This window comes from Leptonotus elevatus, chromosome 21, assembly GCF_054856555.1.
Source record: "Leptonotus elevatus isolate MCC_2025b chromosome 21, RoL_Lele_1.0, whole genome shotgun sequence".
In the NCBI taxonomy this organism is placed as follows: Eukaryota; Metazoa; Chordata; class Actinopteri; order Syngnathiformes; family Syngnathidae; genus Leptonotus; species Leptonotus elevatus.
The window spans coordinates 15020542-15046012 of NC_141259.1; the positions used below are offsets into that span (position 1 = coordinate 15020542).

General features: G+C 44.7%; 1 protein-coding gene across 10 annotated transcripts; it reads right to left on the minus strand.

Moving 5' to 3' along the window:
- Positions 1 to 242: 242 nt before the first annotated feature.
- myom1b (myomesin 1b) lies at positions 243 to 24360 on the minus strand. Of its 10 annotated transcripts, XM_086066340.1 has the most exons (42): positions 24191 to 24360; positions 23921 to 24048; positions 22396 to 22515; positions 22151 to 22319; positions 20891 to 21048; positions 20708 to 20800; positions 20280 to 20368; positions 20046 to 20087; positions 19056 to 19070; positions 18585 to 18746; positions 18352 to 18513; positions 17651 to 17792; positions 17291 to 17490; positions 17170 to 17223; positions 16964 to 17088; positions 16350 to 16533; positions 16094 to 16268; positions 15852 to 15973; positions 13784 to 14236; positions 12103 to 12299; positions 11441 to 11567; positions 11184 to 11368; positions 10989 to 11103; positions 10757 to 10916; positions 10576 to 10682; positions 9991 to 10035; positions 9783 to 9919; positions 9552 to 9696; positions 8721 to 8780; positions 8562 to 8629; positions 8372 to 8485; positions 7219 to 7269; positions 6660 to 6747; positions 5801 to 5839; positions 5594 to 5699; positions 5358 to 5527; positions 5230 to 5266; positions 5121 to 5143; positions 3738 to 3793; positions 3407 to 3622; positions 679 to 808; positions 243 to 613 (listed from the first exon to the last, which is right to left on the minus strand). In XM_086066340.1, the coding sequence occupies exons 2-42, from the start codon at positions 24034 to 24036 to the stop codon at positions 516 to 518; spliced, it is 5055 nt and encodes a 1684-aa protein (XP_085922466.1). In that variant the 5' UTR covers positions 24037 to 24048; positions 24191 to 24360; the 3' UTR covers positions 243 to 515. The 10 variants fall into 10 exon arrangements, with proteins under 10 accessions (XP_085922466.1, XP_085922470.1, XP_085922467.1 ...); XM_086066344.1 differs by lacking the exon at positions 23921 to 24048; XM_086066341.1 differs by lacking the exon at positions 19056 to 19070.
- Between the last annotated feature and the right edge of the window lie 1111 nt (positions 24361 to 25471).

A 25471-nucleotide genomic window follows, 5' to 3' on the forward strand; every position in this document is an offset into this window, starting at 1 on the left:
TTTGACATATGCAAATTGCTTGTTTGAAGAAAGTAGTTATTTACAAAGATATTCAATAATTAACTAATTAAAGCTTTATATAAGGTAGCGGTGAGCATAACGTAGCCCAAAAAATACGTAAAATATGGTACAATAATTATATACGATACTAATAATTCAATAATCATAGTAAAGCTATGCATATATTTTATAAATATAATTTAAAAAAAAACCGACATTATTATAAAATATTTAAAATGGACTTTCATGCCGTCACTGTTGTATTTGCTGAACGTTTCATTTTCATAAACATTTTTTTTTAATTTTTTTATTGTGGTGGTGACATGCACGGTGTACACAAACAACCCATACAAACCATATAGTGAAAAAAAGAATGTGAAATTGTACATTTGAATATATATAAAAGCATATATCTGCGGATGAAAAGCAATTATACAGTGGTGCCTTGAGATACGAGTGTCATTTGTTCTGTGACCACGCTTCTAACTCAAAACAATCTTTTTTTGTCCCGAAGTTCAGGCCGAATCCATTTTGTCGCCAACATCTTTGACTGTTACTCCTTCTTTTGGCTTCCTCGTCAAGTCGTCCGTCTTCTCCGTCGCCGCTTTGGATTCTGTCAAAGGGGAGGACGACGTTTGAATTGAAAATGTCACGCGGATCCTTCGCGGGTTTTCCGACCTTTCCTCATCCCGCCGACGGCCGTTTTCATCTTGCCCTCGGGAGTGTTGGCACCAAACACCACGTTGCCCTCGGCGTCGGTCCAGTAGGAGGTCACGCCGAGGTCGGGGGTTCCCTCGATCACTTCCAGCTAAAACCCAGCATCGGGTACGGTAAATAAAACCGCTCAAATGGTTGAGTCAATCGAGAGAGAGAGAAAAAGCCAAATATGAGTTCCTCGACTTACCCTGCCAAACTTGAACATTTGAGCGGTCGTGCCATGTTTCGGTTATGTGTTTGTTTGTTTTTTGGGGTGTTCGTGTTCTTTTTTTTTTTTTGTCTGTGTTCAGTGTTTTGTTTTGTGTTGCTTGTCTATTCCCTCGTCTCGTTAGGCGTAACCACGCCCACCTGTGTGTCAACCTATCAGTGCCCTCAGACGCTTCTGTCTTCCCCAAGGTGTGTCTTGCCAAGTAATTAGCAGAGGTGTATCTAGTAGGGGTGGGAATCGTTGAATATCTCACGATTTCGATTCCGATTTTGAGGCGCGCAATTCGATTCAGAATCGATTTTCGGTTGGGAACGATTTTTGATTCCAAATGATTTGATTGACAATGATTTTTGCTTCAATCTATCGATGTGCAAGGAATTGCAATCATCTACTCCAGTCTGACTCGCTAATGCTAATTAGCGCTCTACTCGCGGCACTTTTATCACTCAAAAGAACGGCGCCACGCAAAAAAAAAAAAAAAACTTTTATTGGAATAACTTGATCGTGATTTTTTCTTTCTAATGTGGCTTCAACTTAACAGTGTATCGGACCGCGTGGAACCACACTGCCCCTATGTGGCCAAACCGGGTACAACATGAACAGCGCTGCCAATCAAGACACGCACAAACAAAGGGAAGACAGCATAAAATAATTTCAATAAAATCGATTTTGGGGCATTTCAAATCGATTTTGAATCGAACTAAATGAGAATCGATTTTTGGGCACCCCCCTACTATTTAGGCCCCCCGTCCACACGAAAGCCGGTTTCAAGTCAACCTCTGAGCAAATATTCAGATTAGGGTTGGCGTCCATGCTGGAGGCGGGTCCGACGCTACGGGAATCAGGAGTGGGAGTGAAGGGCGTGCATGGTGACAAGGTGTTCAGGAAAAAGTGAGACGTCACACAGATGAGGTTGAGGCGGAAGTACATGCTTGTTTTTTTTTTTTATTATCGTGAGTGTCATTGCGAAACACGAAAAGGTTGTAACAGTGAGGGTGAAGGTGGGCGGCGACCATCGCCATTGTGATCGGTGGTCTTCACATTGGACGGGGCACACAGTGGAAGTTGATGAGCACAACATTACAAGTGAAGCACAACACAACAATCTGGTGATCATGTGATCATGTTTGACGCCATTTTGCTACAAATGTCGTCAGTCTTGTGCTCGGATTTTGTCAGTTAAAATTTTGTTTGTGGTGAATATCGGCTGATTTTGTTTTGTGTGGATTCGATTTTTTTTTTTGTAGCCTTATAAAAATCCATGTCGACAAAATAAATACATATTTGTAAAGCCCACAATAAGGGCTTTAATATGACATATAACTTGATGTTGTTGGTTCTGCACTAACTTTCGACATGGCTAATGTTAGCCGGATTAACCGAGCCTTCGTTTGCAAGTGAACGCAACACGGAGGCGAGCTCATGTGACGTTTCTCATTTGAATCCCTCCAAATGACGACGTATTTAGTGAGCGGCAAGTTTTGACTCGTTTGTAGAAAGATGGCGGGGTCAAACATGCCTAAACGCAGTCGCTAGCGTGAGCGCCGCTGCGTCGTGCTAGCGTAAAATGAATGAAACAATTAGTCGGGCTTGCTTTGACAAACAAACAGTGAGACTTTCTCGTTGAAATCGAAAAAACATTTGAAAGCAGTACAACGTCATTATTGTCTTACTAACACTTGTAACACCGCATGACCTTTACATTCAGCACCAATTTCAACAAAAAAAAAAAAACATCAAAAGGGCCCGACCGATTCATCTTATCTCATCGGTGTAATTTAAACTTTTAAAGTTCTGCAAAAATCTGCAGATTTTTTTTATGCCATTTTTTACAGATCTTTTTTTTTTTTACACACATGAACACATTATATTAGAAATTGTGATATTGTGGCATTTCCCTCCAAATAATCAGAAAAAAATCATTTTGCCAATTTTTCTTAGTAAAATTCAACAAATGGTGTAATTGTAGTTCATATTTTATTTTCATTTTATTTGATCGGCTTAATTTTAACGTATTTTTTACGCCAATGTTTTTCCGATTTGTTTTCTTTTTTCTTTTTTTTTCTTTTTTATACACATGAGCACATTACATTAGAAATAGTGATATTGTGACATTTATACTCAAATCAGCTGATTTTTGCCGATTTTTGTTGTCGTAAAATTCAACAAACATGATGTCATTGTCGGATGAAGTCATCTGTCTGTAATTCCTATTTTTATTGTTGAAAGTGTTAAGAGACCAAAAACAATTAATTCTTCAATTAACAGCCCAATTAATCCGCTATCCAAATTGGATTCCGCCAAATATCGTAATCGGCATCGGCCTCAAACAATCCATATCGGTCGGGCCCTGAACATCAACATCAAAACCTCGCCGCTGTTTTTTTGCTTTTCTTCCAGGTCCGCACATTGCGCAGGCGATGGGGGGGGGGGCGCTCATTTTTTGCGTCCGGCCACCTCCTCGGGGATGAAGACACTTACGGTGAATTCGGCGCTCTCCGTGCCGTGCTTGTTCTTGACCAGGATGCTGTACTTGCCCGTGTCGGCCGTGCTGACCGCCGTGATGGTGAAGCTGGCGAACTTGCCCGACTCCAAGCGCAGGATGCAGTGCTCGTCCGACGTCAGCTCCTTGTCGTTCTTCAGCCACGTCACCTGCGGCAGCGGCTCGCCCGAGATGTTGCAGGTCAGGTTGAGCGCCTGCCGGGAGGGGAGGGGCGGGGGCGGGGGCGGGGGCGGGGGCGGGGGCGGGTGTTTGTTTGGGTTAGCTCCACGTGAGGGAAGGCGGATGCGGTTGAGGCTTAGCGTACTTCACCTTGCCCTCCTGGATGGTGACCACGTCGGGGAGGCCTCCTGCCACTCGGGCGCGGTCTGAACGCGCGCGCGGGACACAATCAGCGGGCGAATGGTGACTCGTGGGTGAACGCATGAGTGAATGGATGAATGGGTGGTGGGTTGATGAGATTGGTGAATACATGGGAGGCGTTGATGAAAAATAGATGAATTAACTAATAAATGATGCATGAGTGTGGATGATCAAATAACTTATGGATGAGTGGATGGCCCGTGAATGAATGAATAATCCCTGAATGGCGTGGATGGATGAATGAATGGACACGTGGCGAATCAATGTTTGATCAATTAAGGAATAAGGGATGAGTGGATTAATGATTGCTTCAGTGCGAACGAATGGATGCATAGTGAATGGATGATGGATGAACAGATACGAGAGTAATGAGTGGATAGATGAATGAATGAATGGATATGTGGTGGATGGAAGAATGAATTAACGAATGAATGAGGAGACAATGGACGAGTGGATGAATGAATGCGTGACGAGCGAATGATGGATGCACAGATGCGAGATGGACGAGTCAATGTATGAATGAATGAATAGATGTGTGATGATGGATGGATGGATAAATGTTGAATGAATGAGGAGACAATGGATGAGTGGATGAATGAATATGTGATGAGCGAATGATGGATGCACAGATATGAGATGGATGAGACAATGGAAGAATGAATGAGTGGATGAATGAATGCGTGATGTGCGAATGATGGATGCACAGATACGAGATGGACGAGTCAATGGATGAATGAATGAATAGATGTGTGATGATGAGTGGATGGATAAATGTTGAATGAAAGAGGAGACAATGGATGAGTGGATGAATGAATACGTGATGAGCGAATGATGGATGCACAGATACGAGATGGACGAGTCAATGTGTGAATGAATGAATAGATGTGTGATGATGAGTGGATGGATAAATGTCGAATGAAAGAGGAGACAATGGGTGAGTGGATGAATGAATACGTGATGAGCGAATAATGGATGCACAGATATGAGATGGACGAGTCAATGGAAGAATGAATGAGTGGATGAATGAATGCGTGATGTGCAAATGATGGATGCACAGATACGAGATGGACGAGTCAATGGATGAATGAATGAATAGATGTGTGATGATGAGCGGATGGATAAATGTTGAATGAAAAAGGACACGATGGATGAGTGGATGATGTATGCGTAAGTGAATGAGTGGATGAATGGAAGAAAGTGCACTCGTGAGGGATGAATGAATGGATGAAAGCGAGTGAACGGATGAATGCATGACTATATGGAAGAGCGATGGTTGAGTGAATGGGTGAAATGCAGGCTAACATGTAAAGGGATGAAAGGCTGAATGCTTACTTTTCTCTGCAACAGCAGCCGCTCTAAAGCAGCAGAGATGAAATTCAATGAGAACTCCTGGAAGCAATTTTTTGAAGCGTAAGACAACAAACCTGCCCCTCTTACTCACTTGAGTCTTTTGAATTCGGCCAAAGCGTCCTCATACGCTGCAAAAAGGAGGAAGCAGACGGCGGTGAGAGGATGAACACCGAGCGCCACTCACCCGTCCCCAAAAAAAAACCAGGAAGCCAAAGCCACCTTGACCCGCCAGCTCCACGGTCCTCCTCAGGCCGCCCCTGCCGTCGCTGATGTTGAACTCGATGGCGTACTTGCCCGTGTCCTTCTCGGTGGGCTCGCTGATCTGCAGCCACAACTGGTCGCCCACCACGCCGCTCTTCAGGCGCTCCGAGAAGGCGATGGCCGAGTCCCTGGTGGGGGGCCCAAAAGTCATAAACGACAACTGGTGGCTTGGAAGTGCCGTTGGGCCAACTCACTTGTAATGCCACGTGACCGGCAGCAGGTCGTTGTAGTAGCTGACAAAAGTGTAAATGCGAATGCCTTGATCAGTGCTGGTGATCTTCAGCGGCGTGGACGAGTTAGCTGGAAAAAGACGGGGGGAAAAAAAAACAATCGCAGCGGGTCCATTTGAAGTGGCGAGAGGTCGCCGGGACGAGGCGAGACCAGGCCGCTTTTGATCTCACCGATGTAGTTGAAGACTTCGTTCATCAGGTCTTTGAAACCTGCACGAGAACACGTTTCGTCAGGTAATATTCATACTTTAGCGTCGTAGTACCTTATTATTAGCTTCGGCAAGGTGATAATGTCAATTACCTTATGGCTAGCTTCAATAAGCTAATCAACTTTCAAAGTTTAGAACTTATAAACATACGGTATTTCAAATTCAATCTTCACCCAGGTTAACATCTATTAGCTTACTCAATTATTGTTAATGTTAGACAAGTACTGTATTAGCTTATTGCTAACTTCAGGGAGGTAACATGTAGTAGCTTATTACTAGCTTTAGTCAGGTAACGTGTATTAGCTTATTGCTAACTTCAGGGAGGTAACGTGTAGTAGCTTATTACTAGCTTCAGTAAAGTAACGTATATTATCTTATTGCTAACTTCAGGGGAGGTAGCATGTGGTAGCTTATTACTAGCTTCAGTAGGGTAACGTGTATTAGCTTATTGCTAACTTCAGGGAGGTAACATGTAGTAGCTTATTACTAGCTTTAGTCAGGTAACGTTTATTAGCTTATTGCTAACTTCAGGGAGGTAGCGCGTAGTAGCTTATTACTAGTTTCAGTCGGGTAACGTGTATTAGCTTATTAGTCAATTTGTTGTTTTAAACGGGTAACATCTATTGGCTTATTAGCTTAAGGCTAACTTTTGGGCGCGGTAACAATGTGTTACGCGAGACGGAAAATGTATTGACTTCTTTTTGTTCTCATTTAACTATATGTAAATGTTTTGATCTCCAATTTCCATTCCAGTATCAAATTCATGGTTGATTATTGCGCAAGAAATGCTGCTAAATTGTAACAAGACCGGGTTTGCGTACATTGGTCGGTCAGATTTAACGTGGACGTGTCTTTTCCTCGCTCGTCCTTCAGGACCATCTCGTACACGCCGGCGTCCTTCTTGGAAATCTGTCGAGAAAAGGGCAATGCATTGTGGGTATGACGCCACAGAAAATCTGCAATGTCATCAAAAAAAAAGAAAGAAACATTAGAAAGGGTGAAGGGTGCTACGTAAAAAAACGTAAAACGGGTGAAAATGGCAGTAAAAAAAAAAAGAGAGCAAGCAAGCAAGTAAGCAAACAAGAATTAACTGAAAATAAATATGACCAAAAATGCAATCATCCTATGTTGCTGTTATTCCTTTTTCCGCATTTCCTGGTTTATTTTTTGCGACGTTTTTTTTTTTTTATTCTGCATTTTTGTTTTCGTATTTTCACGCTTGCGTGCACCATTGTTTGTTAATCAAATCCACTTAAATGTAATTTCTCACGAGTTATTGTTTGTTCTTTGAGTTCCACGTTCTGGCCGAAGCTAATTGTTACAAATGATAAGCAAGCAAACATGCAAAATTAAAAAAAAAAAACAGCAAGCGATCCCAACTTTAAGAGTTCTGCCGATATGGACGTCTGCAGAGTCGGAGGGCGGGTCGGGCTGCAGTGGGAAAATAATGTGACAGCAACTTTACTAGCAGCGGCATTATGACAGTGGCGTGCGATGGGGCGAGCGAGCGTGAGGCATCAAGGAGGGGAGAGAGAGAGAGACAGACAGACGGAACACAAATCATGTCCATGATATTGATTTCTTTGAAAATGACTTGTGTATGATATTATATGTAAATATAAGACACATAAATGATGATTTGCAATGGATGGTTATTATTCAGGTTGTTAGATCAATTTTATATGAACTCATTCACTGCCATTGACGGCTATAGACGTCAAAAATTCATTTGAACTATTTCTATTAGTTTAACATTTTTATTTCACTTTTGCTGACAAGAAACCTAGAATTTTTGTTATTATACATTTAGAACAGAAATGTGTGATTAATCGTGAGTTAACTAGTGAAGTCATGCAACTAATTACACAAAATAATTATAATCACCTAACGCTCCTAGTTTTTAATAATCGTTTCTTTCTTTTTTTTTTAAATCGCGTAATTGTAATTAATTGCATGACTTCAATAGCTAACTCACGATTAATCACAAATTTTACATCTGTTCTAAATGTACACTATTTTTTTCTATGTTTTCATACTCTTAACAAAAGTGGGGGAAAAAATGTTAAACTAATAGAAATAGTTTAAATGAATTTTTGACGTCTATAGCCGTCAATGGCAGTGAATGAGTTAATAGCTCCGTTAAATTCAACATTTCAACGCTACAATAATTTTTCTACTGTAGTACATTTTGCAATATTATTTCCCAAGCATAATTATAATATTTACCATATAATTGTATTTTTTAATTATACATTGACGGTTAGACATTTGAAAATACAAATAAACTAAAATATAATTTGGCAATATATAGAGAGTGTAGCTTTTCCAAAATGTCACCTTATTTATTTCACTACATTAAAATTAAAAATTAAATAGAATTAATACAATTTGAATCCAATAAAAAGTACTGACCTACATTACAGTATTTAAATAGAATTTTATTTGTTTTTACATATCTAAAAAGAAAAATCAATGAACTAACCCTTACCTTGATTGTTGATTGACTGTGAGAACTCATAACTCCGCCTCTTACCTGAGCTATTTCCAGCTTGAGGACGCCCTCGGTGAAGGCCAGATTTTGGTCCGCCTTGATCTCCCGTCCGTCTTTGTACCACAGCGCCGACGTCTCCTTCTTGATGTTTCCCACCTTGAATGCACCAAAATAGAATTTTTAAAGATACAACGCTAATGTTGAAATAAATCCAGTTATATGTAAATCTCACCTTGCACTTGAGTACCACACAACATTCTGAAGTGACCTCGTACCCCAAATACTCGATAAAGTGGGGCCCTGGAACGCGCAAAATGGTGGGTAAAATAATGCAAATGGGTGGAAATAGGAACCTAAGATGGAGATTTCCGCATGTAAACGTAAAGTAAACCTTGCTTTCGGAACCATTCTTTCCTCTGGAACTCGGATTCCTTCTGCAGCTCCTTGAACACTGAAAGAGGAATAGCACAAGTTGCGTTTGCATGTTTTTCTGCCCCCTTGTGGACGGAACACAAAGTGCCGAGATGGCTCAGCCTAGGCTGAGCTTTAATTAATCAGTCTGACCGATATTTTTTGAGGCCCATGCCAATTACAGATTACCGATTAATCTGCCGATTATTTTTAAAAATGTATAATGCATAAAATTGTTTACCTCTTGTTTATGTTTAACAAATTTAAAACATCATAAACCATGCTGTTTCTACTATGTGCTGTCTCAAATGTTCTCCAATTTCCATCATGTATAGGATTGCATGCAGAGAAACGCTTCTTGAGAGGAGCAATATGGCGGCTATCCAGTAATATATACAGATCTGTGGATCCTCCCTACGCTTTTAGCATTAGCGCTAGGCTAACGATGTTTCCAAAACGAAGCACGTTTTGTATTTATACACAGTGGATGTAATTCTTCTTGTCATGTGATTAGTTTTACAGTGAACTCCAACTGGTTTGTCATTGAACAATAGAAATAACATACGCTACACACTTGCTAGTTGCTAATGCTACGCAAACAAAATGATGCATTCAGGGTACTTTCACAGCGTCGGAAACTTTGCTTTTCTTCGATTATAACGTTTTAAGGGGGAAATAATCGGCCATTGTTTTGGCAGATGTTCGGCCGATTATAATCGGTGGCCGATTAATCGGTCGGGCCCTGGTCTGTGTATCTCTGAAGTACCGTACAGTATTTAATTTGTGCAACAATGATGATGATTTTAGTTACCGTCTCCTATGAGTACCAAGCTGGACTGGTTGGTGGCTTTTCCGTCCTGCATCTGGAAGGTGAAGGTGCCTTCATCCTCGGGCATAAGCGACTCCATGGTCATCTCAACCACGCCCGTGTTCTTGTCAAAGTTCATCTTGTATTTCTGACGGCAAAAATGTGAAAGACGCCTTGAAAAGAGACACGTGGGTAAAGAGGGAGAAGGATTTGCCTCCCGTCGAGCCGGCCGACCTCGCCCTGGGCCACCACGTTGTCGTTGAACACGTAGTCCACTTTGGCGTTGGCCGAAATCTGCTCGGCCTGCAGCCAGAAGCGAACTCGGCCCTTCTCCAGCATCTCCACGGCCAAATCGGACTTGAGCGGAATCGCTAACGAGGATGGAGGACGAAATTTCACTTTCATGGCTTCTACTTGGAAATATTGCAGTGGCGGTACTCACTGGGGAACTTGTGATCGTGGCTGATCTCCAGCAGCCGCTTCAACTCTGTCACAAGCGACATGTTAAAAGGTTTCAAATATTACCATGCTCCCAAAGACGTATTTATATGTTTTTTTAATGCTAGAGCATACAGCAAAGCAAAGCTTTGGGAGTATAAGAGATCAACCAGTGCCATGTTGCAACAAGCTCTTTTTGTCAGCGCTTTCACCAGGAATGTGAATATTGATGAAACTTGGCTACATTCTAATGCTAATTGGTGCAAAACGAAAACAAATAGAAATATACTTCTTTTTTTTTGCTGATGAAAGAAAAAACTCTAATCCAAAATCCATTAAAACAGCCGGTAGCAAAGGGGGTTGCTTCACTGAAAATGGCTGGGAGTGAATAAGTTAAGATAGAAGTCGTCGCCCTCTTGAAAACAAAAAGTTGTAGCTTCCCCCCAAAAAAACGCGATGTCAGCACAAAAATGTCAAAATACGACACGGAAAAAACTTGCTGGGTTACGAAAATCGTACATTACAAGAAAAAAAAACGTGACACGTCTGAATATTATCGGGAAAAAAAGTCTTGCTACCACCTTCCTACCTTCAGGTGAGATGGTGTAGCTGGACGAATCTCCGTCAGTGTGGCTGACCAGACACGAATAAATACCGACATCTTCCTCTCCGGGGGAGTTGAACGTGACTTTGGACCTGAACGGAAACATCAGAATCATCCTTCGATGTGAGCGACCGTTCTTCGGTGAGGCCATTCGTCAAAATCTCACTTGTTCCCTTTTGTCTCCACGGTCAAGCGTGAGGACGGTTCGTCCATGTCCTCGTAGTTCTTGGACCACACGAATTTGGAGTCGGGCGTCATGCCGGCGCATTCGAAGTTGAGAGAGATGACGCCGTCGTCGTCCACGTCCACCACGATCTCCTTGGCGCCTGCGACGGGACGCCAGAGGGTCGTGAAGGTCACGGCGTGACCAGTGACCAATCGTCGCCTCGGTTCGCTACCTGGCTTGGTGACGGCTTGGACCGGTTCAGAGACGTCCGAGCTTTTCCCCACGCCGGCTTGATTCTGAGCTCGAACGCGGAATACGTACGACTCCTGCTCTTCCAGATTCTTCACCTGCGGAACCGGGAGGAGCAACGGTTTCATCGTTTCAGTTTGAAGGTTCGATGGACGTCGTCTCTCCGTGAGACATCCACCTTGAAGAAGGCGTTCTGCGCGGCCTTGGTGTTGAGTCCTCGCCAGGCTTCCTCCGGCGCTTCGGCCTCCTTCATGTCCACGTAGAAGCCGTTGACGTGATCGCGCCCCTGATACACCGGAGCCTTCCACAGCAACACCATGGAGTCGCCTCGCACCTCTCGTAGCTGAAGATCGTGAGGAGGTCCTGTACAAAAAAAAAAAAAAGGTTTTGGGATTTTTGTTTGCATTGCATGAATAACGTTCCAGATCCTCGCACCTGGAACGGCAATGGTCCACTCCTCGCACAGGAAGGTGTCGCTAGGAAGCGACGGGATGCCGACGCCCGCGATGTTGGCCGCCCGAACCTGGAACTGGTACTTCCTGTTCTCCTTCAGGTCGGTCACCTGACCACATAAAATGACGTCCATCTTTATGAAAGTCGCGGGAGTTGCAGCCTATCCCAACTGACTTTGGGGGTACACCCTGGACTGGTCGCCGAGCCAATCGCACGGCACACATAGTACAAAGTACCGCTCACATTCACACCGACGGACAATTTAGAGTTTTGTGGAAGAAATCCATACAATTATTGGGGAAAACGTGCAAACTCTGCAGAGGAAAGCCTAAACTGAGATATGAACCCAGAACCAATCCAGGTCCAGAGAAAGTAAAATCCCTGCCACAGTTTGGATTTAGCCCCAGGTGCTAGCTAGCTAGCTAGCTCCCCGGGTGCTCGGTTACTTGCTAGGGAGCTCGCTAGCTAGCTAGCACCTGGGGCTAAATCCAAACTGTGGCAGGGATTTTACATTCCGGACCTGGATTTGCCACCTCTGACCCTCAACACACGAGCCAAACGTTCCAACCGCTATCGACCATCCTGACCATGTGTTTACTTTTCTGCCAAAACAAAAGTTACACCAAGTCTGTTTTCAAACTCACCCTGTAGGCACGTTCGCTGATCGCCCTGACGTTAGCCTCGTGCCACTTTCCCGCCACGCCGTCCACGACCTCGCGGTAGTCCACGAAATATCCAGTGACGTCGGCCCCTCCGATGAAGGTCGGCTGCTTCCACGCCAGCACCATGGAGTCGCGTTCGCACTCCAGCACGCTGATGCCGAACGGTGGCGCGGGTGACGCTGAGGTGACACACACAAACTCTAATCAGCCTGGCCAACAATCGGACATTGTTTTTTCCAGTCTTTATGCTAATAAGCTAATGTGTTCCGTCCTTGTGTAAAGATTCAACGTTGGTATATAACCCTTTAAAAATAGAATAATTTTCACAATGAGACATGCTAACAGGGTAAGCTAAGATAGCTGAAATGTAGTAAATCACTTCTTTCCTGTTTTTTTGTTGTTGTGTGGAAACAGATTAACTGTACAACTACCAGTAATCGTTACAGCTAATGATAAAAACTGTAGTAGCTCATAACTACATTTTAACACCATTTAAATAACTTCAGACAGTGGCTTAGCGCTGCTGTCAAATGCTAGGCAAAGCTAATGGAGCTCTAATATAAAAATCTAACTTTCCTGTTATTTTGTTTACTAATATTATTAGCAGCTAATTACTAGTTTATCACCACATTTACTATTACATAAAAATAAAAATAAAACATTTAGTTTTTAGTTTAGTTCTCTCTTGATCTATTGCGACTAACTGTGCTAATGGTACAAGCTAATAGCAATATTTTTATAAAAACGCATTTACCAGTTAATGTTTAAATAGCTTTAAAACTGTTTTTCTTCAGACTGAGTCAGGCTAAATACATTTTCCTGTCTCTTTCTATGCTATGCTATCTTATGCTATGCTAAGCTATGTCATCTTGTATCACTTTTTTCCTGCCATTTAGTGAAGCTATGCTATCATAAATAAGCCGATTAGGCTAAAAAGTGTTTCAGTCTTTTGAATATGCTACAGCGACCTCAAATTGAGTCAATGTTTTTTATTTACAAGATGTATCTTATAATGTTAATACCTAATACGTACATTTGGTAGTACATTAACCAGTAAACATCTTGTAAATTAATTAGCATCAAGACAGAGGCATGGAGTTTCAAATGGCTTCCAATCTTTATGCTACATGCTAAATGAAGTATCATCTAACCATTTGCACCTTTGAAAGACGGGGGTTTGATGCTGTTAGTTGATGTCAGATTAAGTCTAATAGAGGCTGCAAGTGGTTACTGCAAGTGTGTGGTAATCTGACACGGGCGGGGGTGGTGGGCTGTGCCTAAGGGTCTTCGGGGCAACAGGGACAGCGTGCCGCCCCGAGTGGGAAGGCTGTGAAAAGTCCACACATTGTCTAAGCGTGGCTGCTTGGGAGTTAAGAGTCCTTCCGGTGGGTTTCACAGTGACTTACCTGCCTGGAGAATGCCACAGGAGCACCGCCAACTGGTCATTTGCAGTCATGTAAAATAGAAGTACCTGAAGTTCTGTACATTCTTCAGGTACGTGCACTTTAAATATTAATTTTCTGCCGACATTTTATTTTTACAGGAGTGTAATTAGTCTTTTTCACAGAACTGTCTGTACGTGTACTTAAGTACTCAGTGGGGGTAACTTTGAATAGTATTAGGAGGATTGTTTTTGCACTTCCCATTCTCATCCAGTGCTCACCTTCAGCCCGTGCGTCTGGCCCGGCCGCTTCCCGGTTAGCAGAAGCATCTACTGACAACCCGCACGCCCGCTTGGCCCCGGGGGGCCCCTCGGCTGTCTTTTCAGCCGGCCCCTCGGCGCAAGGAGAGCCTAAATCTGCTGCTACGTCAGTGCGTGCTTCACAAAGCGAGCCTGGCGGCGGCTCCGAGGCCGGCCCGCTAAGAGCAATTGGGCCCACGCCGCCCCTCTCAGACCCTTGGTTTTGGTTGTCCGAGGGGCCGGAGCTAGCCGCCGCCGCCGCAGCCCCGGGCCCCCGCTGGGGGAGCTCGGGGTTGGCCTGCGCTTTGCTTTTTGTGTCAGCGGGGAGCTGGACAGTGTCATGCGTGTCCGTCCAGTGTGGCCTGTGCGCGGTTAGTCGGCCCTGGTTACCCCCCGGCCCCGTCTCCGGCAACACACCATGAGGGATGCCGCCCCCTACGGGAGTTAGCAGAGAGAATCAAGAGAAGCTGTTTTTAAACACAAGCAGAAAAATACAGTTGCAATTAAAAAGCCCAAAAATAATAATAATAAATCAACTTGGAGACTAAAAGATGTCTTCATCTGACTGAGAGGGACAATGAAGGCAAGATGGCCAACAAGTGACATCCACGTGAGGACAAGATGAAAACATGCAGACAAACACACTACGGTAATCCCCCACATTTTTGCCTTTCACTAGTATTCACAAATTCACCTATTCGTATTTTTTTCAGCTGAACCTACCGTGGCTATAAAGGTTAAAAGTGCCACTGATTGTCACGCCCATCTAGGCGGGGTGAAATTTGTTCTCCACATTTGACCCGTCCACTGAGGGAGCGGTGAGCAGCAGGGGCTTGCGCTCAGGAATCATTTGGTGATCGAACCCCCCAATTCCAAACCATAATGCTGAGTGTCAAGCAGGGAGGCAAATGGCTCCCATTTTTAGAGTCTTTGGTATGACCCGGCCAGGGATTGAACCTACAACCTCCCAGTCTCAGGGCAGATACTCTACCACTAGGCTACTGAGCTATATGATGAAGAAAAAAAAAAATCACCTCAAGTGATGCATCTGGCTAAGAGTCAAGGTTTGTATATCTGACTGGGAGGAGGTCAATTTTGCTTCGGTTACAAAATAGTCTTGCCGTGCATATGAAATCATCTATAAGCCAATTATTTTCAAGATTAGAACACATTTGTAATGATATAGGGATCATAGTTTGTGATATATTTAGATTAACCTATAAAGAATTATAACCATTACTGGGGGAGGTGTTCCTGATTCGAGGCAGGGATTACCGTACTCAATGCCGATGTATTCCCCGTTGACACAGGTTTTATTGTAGCAATTCTGTATCCTTTCACAGAATTTTCCCATTTCCCATATCGCCAGTAAGGAATACATGAGCATTATGACAATGAATGTGCTTCATAAAGGGAAAAGAAACATGCCGAGATGCAGTTAAAGGCTTAAAGTATGTTAGTTGTCAAGACGAAGAGGTTTACAAAGGGGGTCTCGCAGAGATTGAGTTTGCTGCTGCGCTTCCCCCCCGAAAACCCCTGATCCAAATGATTAAGACTATGCAAGTCAATGAGCAAAAACAAAGCGAGGTTAGTTGCCTGGTTGTGATGGGGGTCCGTGCGCTGGTACCTTCAACACTGGGGAGTGGTTTGCCGACACGTCGCGTGCCCGGGACGGTGATATGTGGAGGGGGGGGGGGGGGGGGGGAATGGAAAGGAAGGATGCTGGTTGCGTGATTCTTGGGCTGGTTTGTAACCACCGCTGAGTTGGATCGCACTGACCCAAATTAGAGGAAGTCTACAAGTCCTGACCCGCTTTCAGGCTGTGCAGGGAGCTGGTGCTTGGTTTGGTTTGGGTGGATGTAGGTGGAGCGCAGCAGACAATAAAAAGTGACAAGGGTGGCAGAGTGCAACCACGGTGGAGTGGAACAGTGTTTGGGCGTGCCAGATGGCTCAAGAGAACACAGGTGATCAGATGCCACATCTTGTATATGCTAGACCATAAACCTCCATTCAATTCCTTCAACGATATCGGAGTGGGGGCTTTCCTCACCAATCGCAGCCTTCACCTCCACTGGCTCTGATTCCGGAGAGAATTGACTGAGTCCTGCGGCGTTCACTGCCCTTACCCGGAACACGTACTTCTCTCCCGTCGTCAGACCGTGGCAGATAAATCTAAAAAAAAAAGAAGAAAAAAGTGCTGTTAAGAGTTAAAATTGCTTGGATATAATCTAGGACAAAACATACTCAACCTTTCGCTTTAATAAAAGCAATTCCACAAAAGTCAAGGTTTACCTGGTCACGTTGACAGGTTTATTGTTGCATGGCTCCCAAACGTTACTGCCCACGATGCTCGCCTCGATGTAGTAGCCCACCAACTCCTTGGCGTCACGGGATGCTTCCCAAGATACCACCACGGATGTGTCCGTGTTCCTCGTGGGGACGACTTTGCTCGGAGCAGATGGAGTGTCTGCAAATTCAAACGTTCTCCCGTGTCACAGCCATGAATGCGGATCTTGGGATTTTGCGTGCGACCGGGGTGTTTTCTGACCGAGCTTGTCGCCAACCGTGGTGGCCTCAGTGGGGTCGGACGGCTCGCCGACGCCGGCAGCGTTGCAGCAGCGGACGCGGAAGCAGTATGAGTTCCCCTCGGCCAAGTCAAACAGCGCAAAACGAGGCGACTTAACCGGGATCTCGGTGTTCACCCTTTGCCAGCTGTCTGTGCCTGAGACGCACTGAAGGGACAATAAAGAAGTCAATGACAACATCGTCTTTTTCGCTCCAACTGGCAGTTTTCATTGGGATTGACCCGACCTTACCGAACCCGTCTATCCTAAGTAAGGACTTGATTCAAATTGAAATCTAGTGAGGGACTTTACTTGCAACTTGCTTGACTTACACTCAAGATTCAAAGTCGTTGGTATTTCTCGGAGTGTCAGTACATCGAACTGTACCGTATCATCTGTCTTCTTTGGCAGGGTACACGTTCACACTGCTGAGATGTGACGCTATTCACGTAACTGATACAGCTCTCCATCTCACCCAGGCTCCTCTTGGTAGTCACATAACTCAGATCAGGGTTTACCATTCCAAAGTATATTGAAGCAAGCAAAACTGAACCGACCCACTTGATAATATGGCTTTCTTTTAGAAAACTATGATTACCTTCTCTACATAGTACATGACACCTTCCAGGCCTTTCTCGCCAGGTGGCTTCCAGCTGAGCACTAAGTAGTTTTTGGTTGCTTCTGTCACTTGCAGTTCTTGAGGTCTGCCAGGAACAATACCCTCTGCCAAAACAGTCATGAATCATAAGGAATCAACATACTAAACTGGATTTTTTTTAAAAATCAGTCTCTGATCTGACAAACCTGCAGGTTCCTCCTCTGTGACAATGATTTGGCCGGTCCAAGGAGCGGAGGTACCTGACAACAAGATGATGGGAATTCGGTCTGGTAGCTGCTGTTTGAAACAATGTCCAAAGCATGGTACCTCTCATTCGGGCGCGATCAGCCGGGTCCATGGCAGCCACGGGGTCGGACACTCGGGACGGATGGCTCATGCCGTTCTTGTTGACGGCACGAACACGGAAGATATACGAGCGGCCCTCGACCAAGCCGGTGACCGGGAAACGGGCAAACTTGATGGGCGTGTCATTGCACTGGATCCAATGGGTTGTCCCGACCTCACACCTGTACGTATTGCAAGGTTGAGACCAAGATTGAGGTTAGGATCAGGTTTGTGATCTGGGTTAAGATCAGTGTTGGAATTAGAGTTATAGTGAGGGTTGGTATCAGAATTAGGACTAAGATCAGAGTTAGGGTAAGGATCAGTATTTTATTGATCTTTAACCTGTCCACAAAATAACCCAGGATCGAGCTGCCGCCATCAACCGCCGGCTGCTTCCAAGAGACAATGATGTAGTCCTTGTTGGCATCCAGACAGCACACATCCAGGGGGGCCGCTGGTGCTCCTTCCACTGCGGCGTCAGCATCTTGGACAGAGCAGAAAGGTCAATCGCCTGGCTCGTTGCCATTGGCTACTTTGGTTTGAATTATTCCTGCGCCAAAGAAGAAAAAACTGGGCAGCCCTTTCTTTCTCCTTGAGCCTGATATTCAAATTATTGGATTATCTCATCGGACCGTTCCATATCTGTGCCCACTTAGAATAGTGAGACTGAAGAAGACCGTGACAGTGGCTGATGAATGTTCCGGCATTCCCAGCATGGGCCACCTGGGACACATTGGAAATGTCAGCTGCTTTCCAAGGGGCGGTCCGCCATGATAAGCTTCAACCGGCCTCTTTTTCCATGGTGTTGTGTCTCTACTGACGATATTTAAAAACAGCAGCTTATACTTGAAACACTTTGAATGTTGAACGTGCCTGTTACGTGCCATGGGTTTGAAACTAAAAATATTTTGTTCCTGGTTGTAGTAGAGCAGAGGCATATAGATGAGGTTGATTTACAACCTGTACCTCACAAACAAAGTACAATCATTTCTAAAACAAAAAACAAAAAACTGATAATGGTAACACTTCAGATATGAGCTCACCCCTCACAAAGACGTAGGCAGAGTAGGTTTTGTATCCGGACTTGGTGGTAACGCGCAGAGTGTAGAGTCCTTCGTCTTCTTTGTTGAGGTGCGTAAGGGTCAGCGTGGCTCTATCGCCACTCCAGTGCATGTGATTCCACTTGGACGGGGACAGGAGAGCACCTGCATTGAGGAGACGTTACAAAGTTAGATGAAAGTCAATAAAAAAAATAGTCAGGCTGAAGTGCACTTACCATCCCTGTACCACTGCACCTCGGGCTGGTAGCGATGCAGGGCCGGGTAGATGATGACCGTGCAGCCCAGGCTCATGGTCTCGCCCTCCCTGCCGAAGGACACGCCAAAGTTGTCGACGATGTGGGTCTGGAAGGTGATGCCATACTCGGACACGGGACCATCTGGAATGAAACCAGTGAAAAGCAACGTTAGCAGAACAGGGACGCTAAATGCTACTTGGTGACTAAACTGGGTGTGGTCATGCACTGAACTAGTGAGGCACCACAAACCAACGATATAAATCTCCACATCAAAACCACCAGTGGGGTTGGTTAATTTTAAAACCCGAAAGGTTGATTAAGAATAGTCGCTGCTTATATCTATTGGTTCTAGTCGAACTACTGATGGGTTAAAACAATAATGGTGGGGACCATGCACACGTATAGTGGCTACTTGATGTTAGCCACACCAAAACCATGTGCCCCGGTTACCTTTCGCACCAGTCCCTGCAGCAGCAGCAGCAGCAAGGAAACAACGAAATCAAGTAAATAACAAAAATATACGGCATGGTCATTTCAGTGGTATTATTAAAGGTTGGCAGCTTTTCGTATTATGTATATTGACCAGAGAGAGTGTCGCGTTAGCATTAGCACTGACGCAAAGTCCCATTTTATAATATGTGTTTTAGCTACATAAGAAGAGAAAATGTTCTTTGCCGATGCTTTGTTTAATACTTGTTAAGTTATTAACATTGTTTTTCAGTTTCAATTTATATTTTAGCCGTTTTGGATTTAGTTAACTCAGTATGGCTCAAGGGACCATTCTTATGTGTCTCACACTCTTTAGATAATAAGGGAGTATATGTGTCTGGTATCTGTCTCTTTCGAAAGAGACAGGCTGATGTATGATTGTTTTTCTCTAATCTGATTTATACCTATGGGAACTCGGAGAGGGAGTAGAGAGGGATTTTTCTGGTATTTACTGATGTCAACAAATGTACTGTGGGCTGACTTTTCTATGAACCCTCTTTTGAATAAATAATGATGTGGGCTGGAGAGAAGACACACATTTGAACAGAGCACTGCTTGGGTGACTTCAATTGTGTGATCAGAAGCTTCTGAGAATTATTTACCTTTGCAAGGGGATTTCTTCACCAGGATCTCACCATTCAGTTAATTGAACACGCAAAGAGTACAATACTTAATATTGTCAACTTTAACATACTCCTTTTTTTTTTTACTGCAAAGGTTACGTTCCGAACCACCCCCGCGAATGTGAGTATGCCTTTTAAAGGCGGAGCTACTCGGTTGACTGGCGCGAACGTGACGTATTTCCTGGCTATATAGCATTAGCTCTAGATTTCATGCAGCGCTCTTGTATGGCATCTCGTTCAAATTGCGCAGGTGCCATTCCACTTGTTGTTCAGTTTTTGCTTCCATATCAAATGAACTCACACGGCCACATATTGAGTTTGTACGTACGTCTTGGCACTGGCAGGAACACGTCCACTTCCCCTTTGAACCCTGTGTGATGACAGCAGTTACTAAGTTTATTTTGCATTTGAAACACGATACTGCGTTTTTGCCATATGTCGAGTGCTGCGTGCCGGACAAAGGGGCCTCTAATCACAATGGCATCCCAACAATGTGATGTTGATATACAGCATGTATCGGGATTTATTTTGATTTTTTTTGGGCTGGTTGTTCGTGACTTACTTTTTACAACAACCGAGGCGTAGGCGGACACCTCCCCCTTGACGTTCATGGCCGAGACGCGATACTGGGCCGTGTCCTCGAAATCGCACCTGGAAAAAAAAAAAAAAACATCAGGTGACGGACGGCGATGATGCACACATTCTGTCATGCCCTTAAACCCCCCCCACCGCCATGTAAATAAACCCAACTATGTGACTGTAAGGCGCTCTCTAACTCCCAGCCAGGAATACCGATGCTATAAATAAACACAGCTGGTGATGTCATGGACACCATCGGCTGACAGCACCGGTCACTTCATTAGGTTCGCAAGTAGTTGTAACAATTGTATGTTTGTAAGTGACTCCTGCTTAGTGGAGTTGAGTCCCGAGTAGCCGTAAACAAGTTTGTGAATTAAAAAAAGGCTGCATTTTGGGCCAGTCGGCACTTACTTGTTGATCTCCAGTGAGTGGACGCTGTACTTGCTCTCGATTTTGTACTTGCCAGCGTTGGCATGAGGGTCGATGGTCACATTATTTTTGTACCTTGCCGGAGGAAGAAGAAGAACTTTCAACTGCTCGGAGGATTCAAGATGGATGTCAGCGGGATGCCGAGTGTCTGCCGCGACTTCTTACCAGACGACTCGAGGGTCGGGCCAGCCGCTGACGGTGCAGTGCAGCCTCACGCACTGCTTCTCCCACACGGTGTGTGAGCGAGGCTTGATGATGAACTCCGGGACGTGCAACAGGCTGTCTTCGTTCATGCGCTTGAAGTGCTCCCCGTGCTCGTGGAGCTACGGAAAAGCAGGAGTTCAGAGAGAGAGAGAGAGAGAGAATGTCTCTTCAAACTGATGCCATTTTGTTTCATAAAAAGAAAAGATGAACAATTTATGATTTTTGGATCCTAATCATCTTATGAATAGCTGGGCCTTGGCTAACTCAGCACAAAAATCACCCATGGGTTAAACATGGAGCTTCCTTGGAACTCCTGAAGAATTTGTCACCCTCCGACATGTCTGGCCGGGACAAATGAGCACAGTGGGGTCCCGTTACCAAGCCTAATGAATGGCTGCATCACGCAGGGATATTAATGTCTCCCTTGTGTGTAAGCTAGATCATCATCAGTCCGCACTTAGCACGCTAGCCTAGCGGTTAGCACTTCTGCCTCGAAATTTTGCCTTCCTGTGTGGAGTTTGCATGTTCTTCAGGTACTCCGACTTCCTCCCACGGTCCAAGACATGCCGGACTCTAAATTGTGGTGGTCTACATGTGACCTACGATTGCTAATGTTAGATTATTAACATTGTTTTTCTGTTTCAATTTATATTTTTCAAAGTGTTTTTGATTTTAGCTAGATATGTTACAACTGTTCCCCATATGTTAGTTAATCTATAGTCTTTGTTCTCTTCCCTGGGGAAGTAAGGTTTCTGATTCAATCTAAATGAGGGGATGTCTGTAAATGTAAATCAGAGGTCGGTCCATAAAAATCCCTTGTGCGAGAAGGCGCCGGGGGCCAATTGTTTACCCACATCTTGAGTGGATTAAAACAGGAACTGAAGTAAAGATAAGAATAGGGGGTGTGTAGACTCGAAGACTCTTGTCTTGGCAGGAAGTGCCACATGGGGGGGCTCTTGTCTGTAGGGGCAAAAGATACTTCTTTGCAGACTAAGGGGGAGGGAACCGTTTTTGTATAAATGTATGAGTGTACTTTGAGAAGGTTACATTTTTGGGCCAGATGCTACTTTGAAGCAGGGCCCCTGATGTCTTTCAGACTCTGAAATAAAGCTGGCAAACGTGTTCACAGATTTCAACTTTGAGTTTTATTTGAACACGCGGAAATCAAAGAATTGATTTCCAACACCATACCTCGACTCTGGCCCAAAAGTTACCACTGACCGTTTTGTTAAAGGAAATCCTCTGGGCCGACTCGCGCATGGCCTCCTTCCTGGAGATCTGCTCCGTTCGCTCCATCTCCAGGCCGCTGGCGAACATATCGCGGCTCTCCATGTAGGCGGCAGTGTCCCGCAGTCTGCTCTTGTCCTTGTATCCCGCTGAAAACTCCTGGCTTGACGGTCGAGGATTGTGCTGGCGGTGAGCAACACGCGAACAACCTCTCAAGACTTAAGACTGAAAGAGGATACCTGGTCCTGAAGATGGGCACCACGTAACCGATGATTTGGTTCTCCCGGTCCACGGCCAAGTAGGAGGGCTTGGTTCTCTTGGGCAGCGGGTCCAGTCCGGGTTGTGACGACCAATCAAGGCTGGGACGTAAAGGGTGCTCTTTAGGAATGTGATTGGACAAGGTGCGATCTATAAGTGTAATTACATTAGTACACCAGGTACAATGGAACAACGGTTTTACGGATAGTAAGCCCTCTGTTTTGGATCTTTCTTTTTTGTCTGAATTTTATCCCGTTTTTTTGGTGGAATGAGTATAACTTGCCAGATTCCAGTCCCCGTATTGTCCATCACTATTGTCTGTGAGCTAAACTGTGAAGCTACCCAGCTACCTTACCAGGGTATGACAAATCAAAGTCCAGGTCTTAGAAGTGCCTCTTATCTTTGAGTTGCAAACCGTGTGCGCTTTTGTCAGAAAACTACAGTCATCAGTCGGCATGACGTAGCATCTGGTAGCTGCATCTTAAGCCCCCACTTCCTCGCCCCGAGATCTTGGTGGGCGCCCAGGCAAGAGATCGGGTGGCGTTAACAAAACCTAAACCCCCTTGGGCTGTTCGCACGCTCCGAGCAAGTGTATTTAAAGATGTCCGACGTGCTGCTGCGGCTTGGATTGCCGTTTAGGCTGTCGGTCGGAGAGACATCCTTCAAGATGATTTGCTTTTGTTATGTAACGTGTAATCAAACACAATCAACCTTTGAAGATTTGAGAAATTCGTACACGTTTCGGGTCCGAGTCATTCTAGTCGTGCGCTGAATTTTGAACGAATGCATGGACCTTAACGGGGAACTCAGGAAACGTGACGTTTGCAATGCGAGCTCGAAGGCACTTTGACGTCAATTTCAGTCAACAGGACAAAATGGCAGTCCACTGAGATTGATGAAAATGGATGGATTAATCTTTTTCTTTCTAATTCCACCAGCGCAATAGTAAGCAGAATACTGGGCCCCATTTTCGTGCCCCTCGCAAGTCTAGCGTAAAGCAGTCTGGGTGGAATTTTCTTTTTTTTGGGGTGTTTTGCTTGACTAGCGCAGATTAAATAGGAACCTTAGCCTCGTTTTGCGTTGTTGTCGGATGGAACGCAGCTGACTCCCTGGCGAATTGAAGCGGCTCCCCTCATTTCCTTTGAAATCAAGGGGTGGAAGCCCACGTTGCGGAAGCAAAAATGGACTCGCTCGGGGTCTGTGTTTGAGATTGGTGTGCTCAAAGTGCGTTAATGGATCAAAAAAGCATGCCGTCTGATGGTTTTGAAGATACGAGGATTCCTCTTGACTCCAGCGATTATGCGTTATGACTTAAGAGACGTTAGTAAAATGATGCAAATGAGCTTCAACTCCATGCATGAAGTCAACAGGCAGGTGCGGACTAAATGGAATGGAATGGAGATGATCCCGAGTGAGGATGAAGCTCCATCGGCAAATGGTGTTAAGAGGAGGGAGACCACGGTTGGCGGGGAGGGGGGGGGGTGGGGGGCAGCTCCTGTGTCTTACCCCCTGGCTCTGGTGCCGCCGCTGGTCCCGGCCGAGTACCTGCCACCCGACTGGTAGCGATAGCCGCTGTCGTAGCTGCGCTGGTGCTTGCGGTAGAACGGTACCGAGGCCGACATGCTTGCGGGTGCCTGCGGATTTTGTTCTGCCGGGTTAGCGTTCGAGAGCTTCTCACAACATGTTCCTCCACGCCGAACATGTATCGTTAATCTAGCAGTCCAGTCATATTCAGGCAACTTGTCGCATGCTGCATCTTTCCAAGCAGAAACTCACCTTTTTTTTTGCGTCCGCGGGAGACTTGCCACTTACCCCCCCCTGCAGGTGACTTTCTGGACTTTAAGGGGCAAATTCCACAATGAAGCAGGTAGCAAGCAAGGAAGGCACAGCGGCTACTGCAGGTGGACAAGACTGCAGGGCACTCAACCAAATAGTAAACCCCCCCCCACAAACACACCGGTCAGTTTGTCCCAGTGGCAGCTGCAGCCTTTTAAGGCTAGGGTGGGGATAAATATAGCGCGGGCAGGCGGGGGGGGGGGGGGGGGGGGGGGCGAAGTGGGGTTTAGCAGGTTATGGACCAATAAGCAATCGATGGCCGATAAGCAGGTAAACACCAGCGTTTGGGTTAAAGCGCAACATCATCCAACAACAATACATTTACATTTAAATCAACATAATTTCATTATGGAATTAAATTAAAAATAAAATTCACATCTTAGCTAGTAAATTATATTAAATTGATTTTTGAATTGAATTACTTTTGCATTAAGTGGAAATCAACTAAAACAACTCTACCTTTGAACCCATTGCCAATTTTTTTTTTTTTTTTAACATATAAACAGTTTTTAGTATGTTTGATTCCATTGTGGTCCACTCCCACATTGTCATTAGCTGTTAGCGCTTCCACTTGATTGACTTCCATCTTAAAATGAAACCACTAATAGCATTGAGTAATCAAGCCAACTGAATTATTTTTCATTGAGACCCCCTAAAAATAAGAAATTAGTTTACTTGACAGGGGCCTCCTGAAAAGTGACCATTTTGGAGATATGAGGATTCCGCCCACTAATAAGCTTGTTAATTGCCAATTAATGTAAGGGGATCGTTATTGATACATGGGAGCACAACTGCTTATTGTTTGCCAGGTGATTGTAATTTTGGTGTGTTATTGTTGTGTGCAGCTGTTTTAAACACGTGAAGCTGCACTGTGCCTGCTCGTTACCTCCCCCAGGGAGCATTTTTTATCTTTCACTTTAGCTTAGTGCACACATACCGAGCAGCCTAACTTTAGCCGGCGCTGTGCTATTGTTACTCGTCATTGTCACTCTCTAAGTCTGTTCAGGCCACCGACGCTCATGTTTCACTATCATATGTGCCCGCTGACTTCAGCAGCACTCAGGAGATACAATGAAATTAAATTACATCAAATTAAATTCACATCTGAATTAATAATTTAATTCATTTCACATTTAAATTACACTTAATTCACTTAAAATGGGCATTTTAATTCAACAAGATTCAATTCCTTTATTTGTTTGATTGAATTTACATTAAATT

Excerpts from the sequence above, each read along its gene's own strand:
- myom1b (XM_086066340.1), bottom strand. The coding sequence starts at position 24,036 with ATGTCGGCCTCGGTACCGTTCTACCGCAAGCACCAGCGCAGCTACGAC. Across the intron at positions 18,514-18,584 it reads GGTGCAGTGGTACAGGGATG|GTGCTCTCCTGTCCCCGTCC; the intron begins GTAAGTGCACTT and ends TCCTCAATGCAG. Across the intron at positions 10,917-10,988 it reads CCAAGCCGTCACCAAGCCAG|GCGCCAAGGAGATCGTGGTG; the intron begins GTAGCGAACCGA and ends GTCCCGTCGCAG.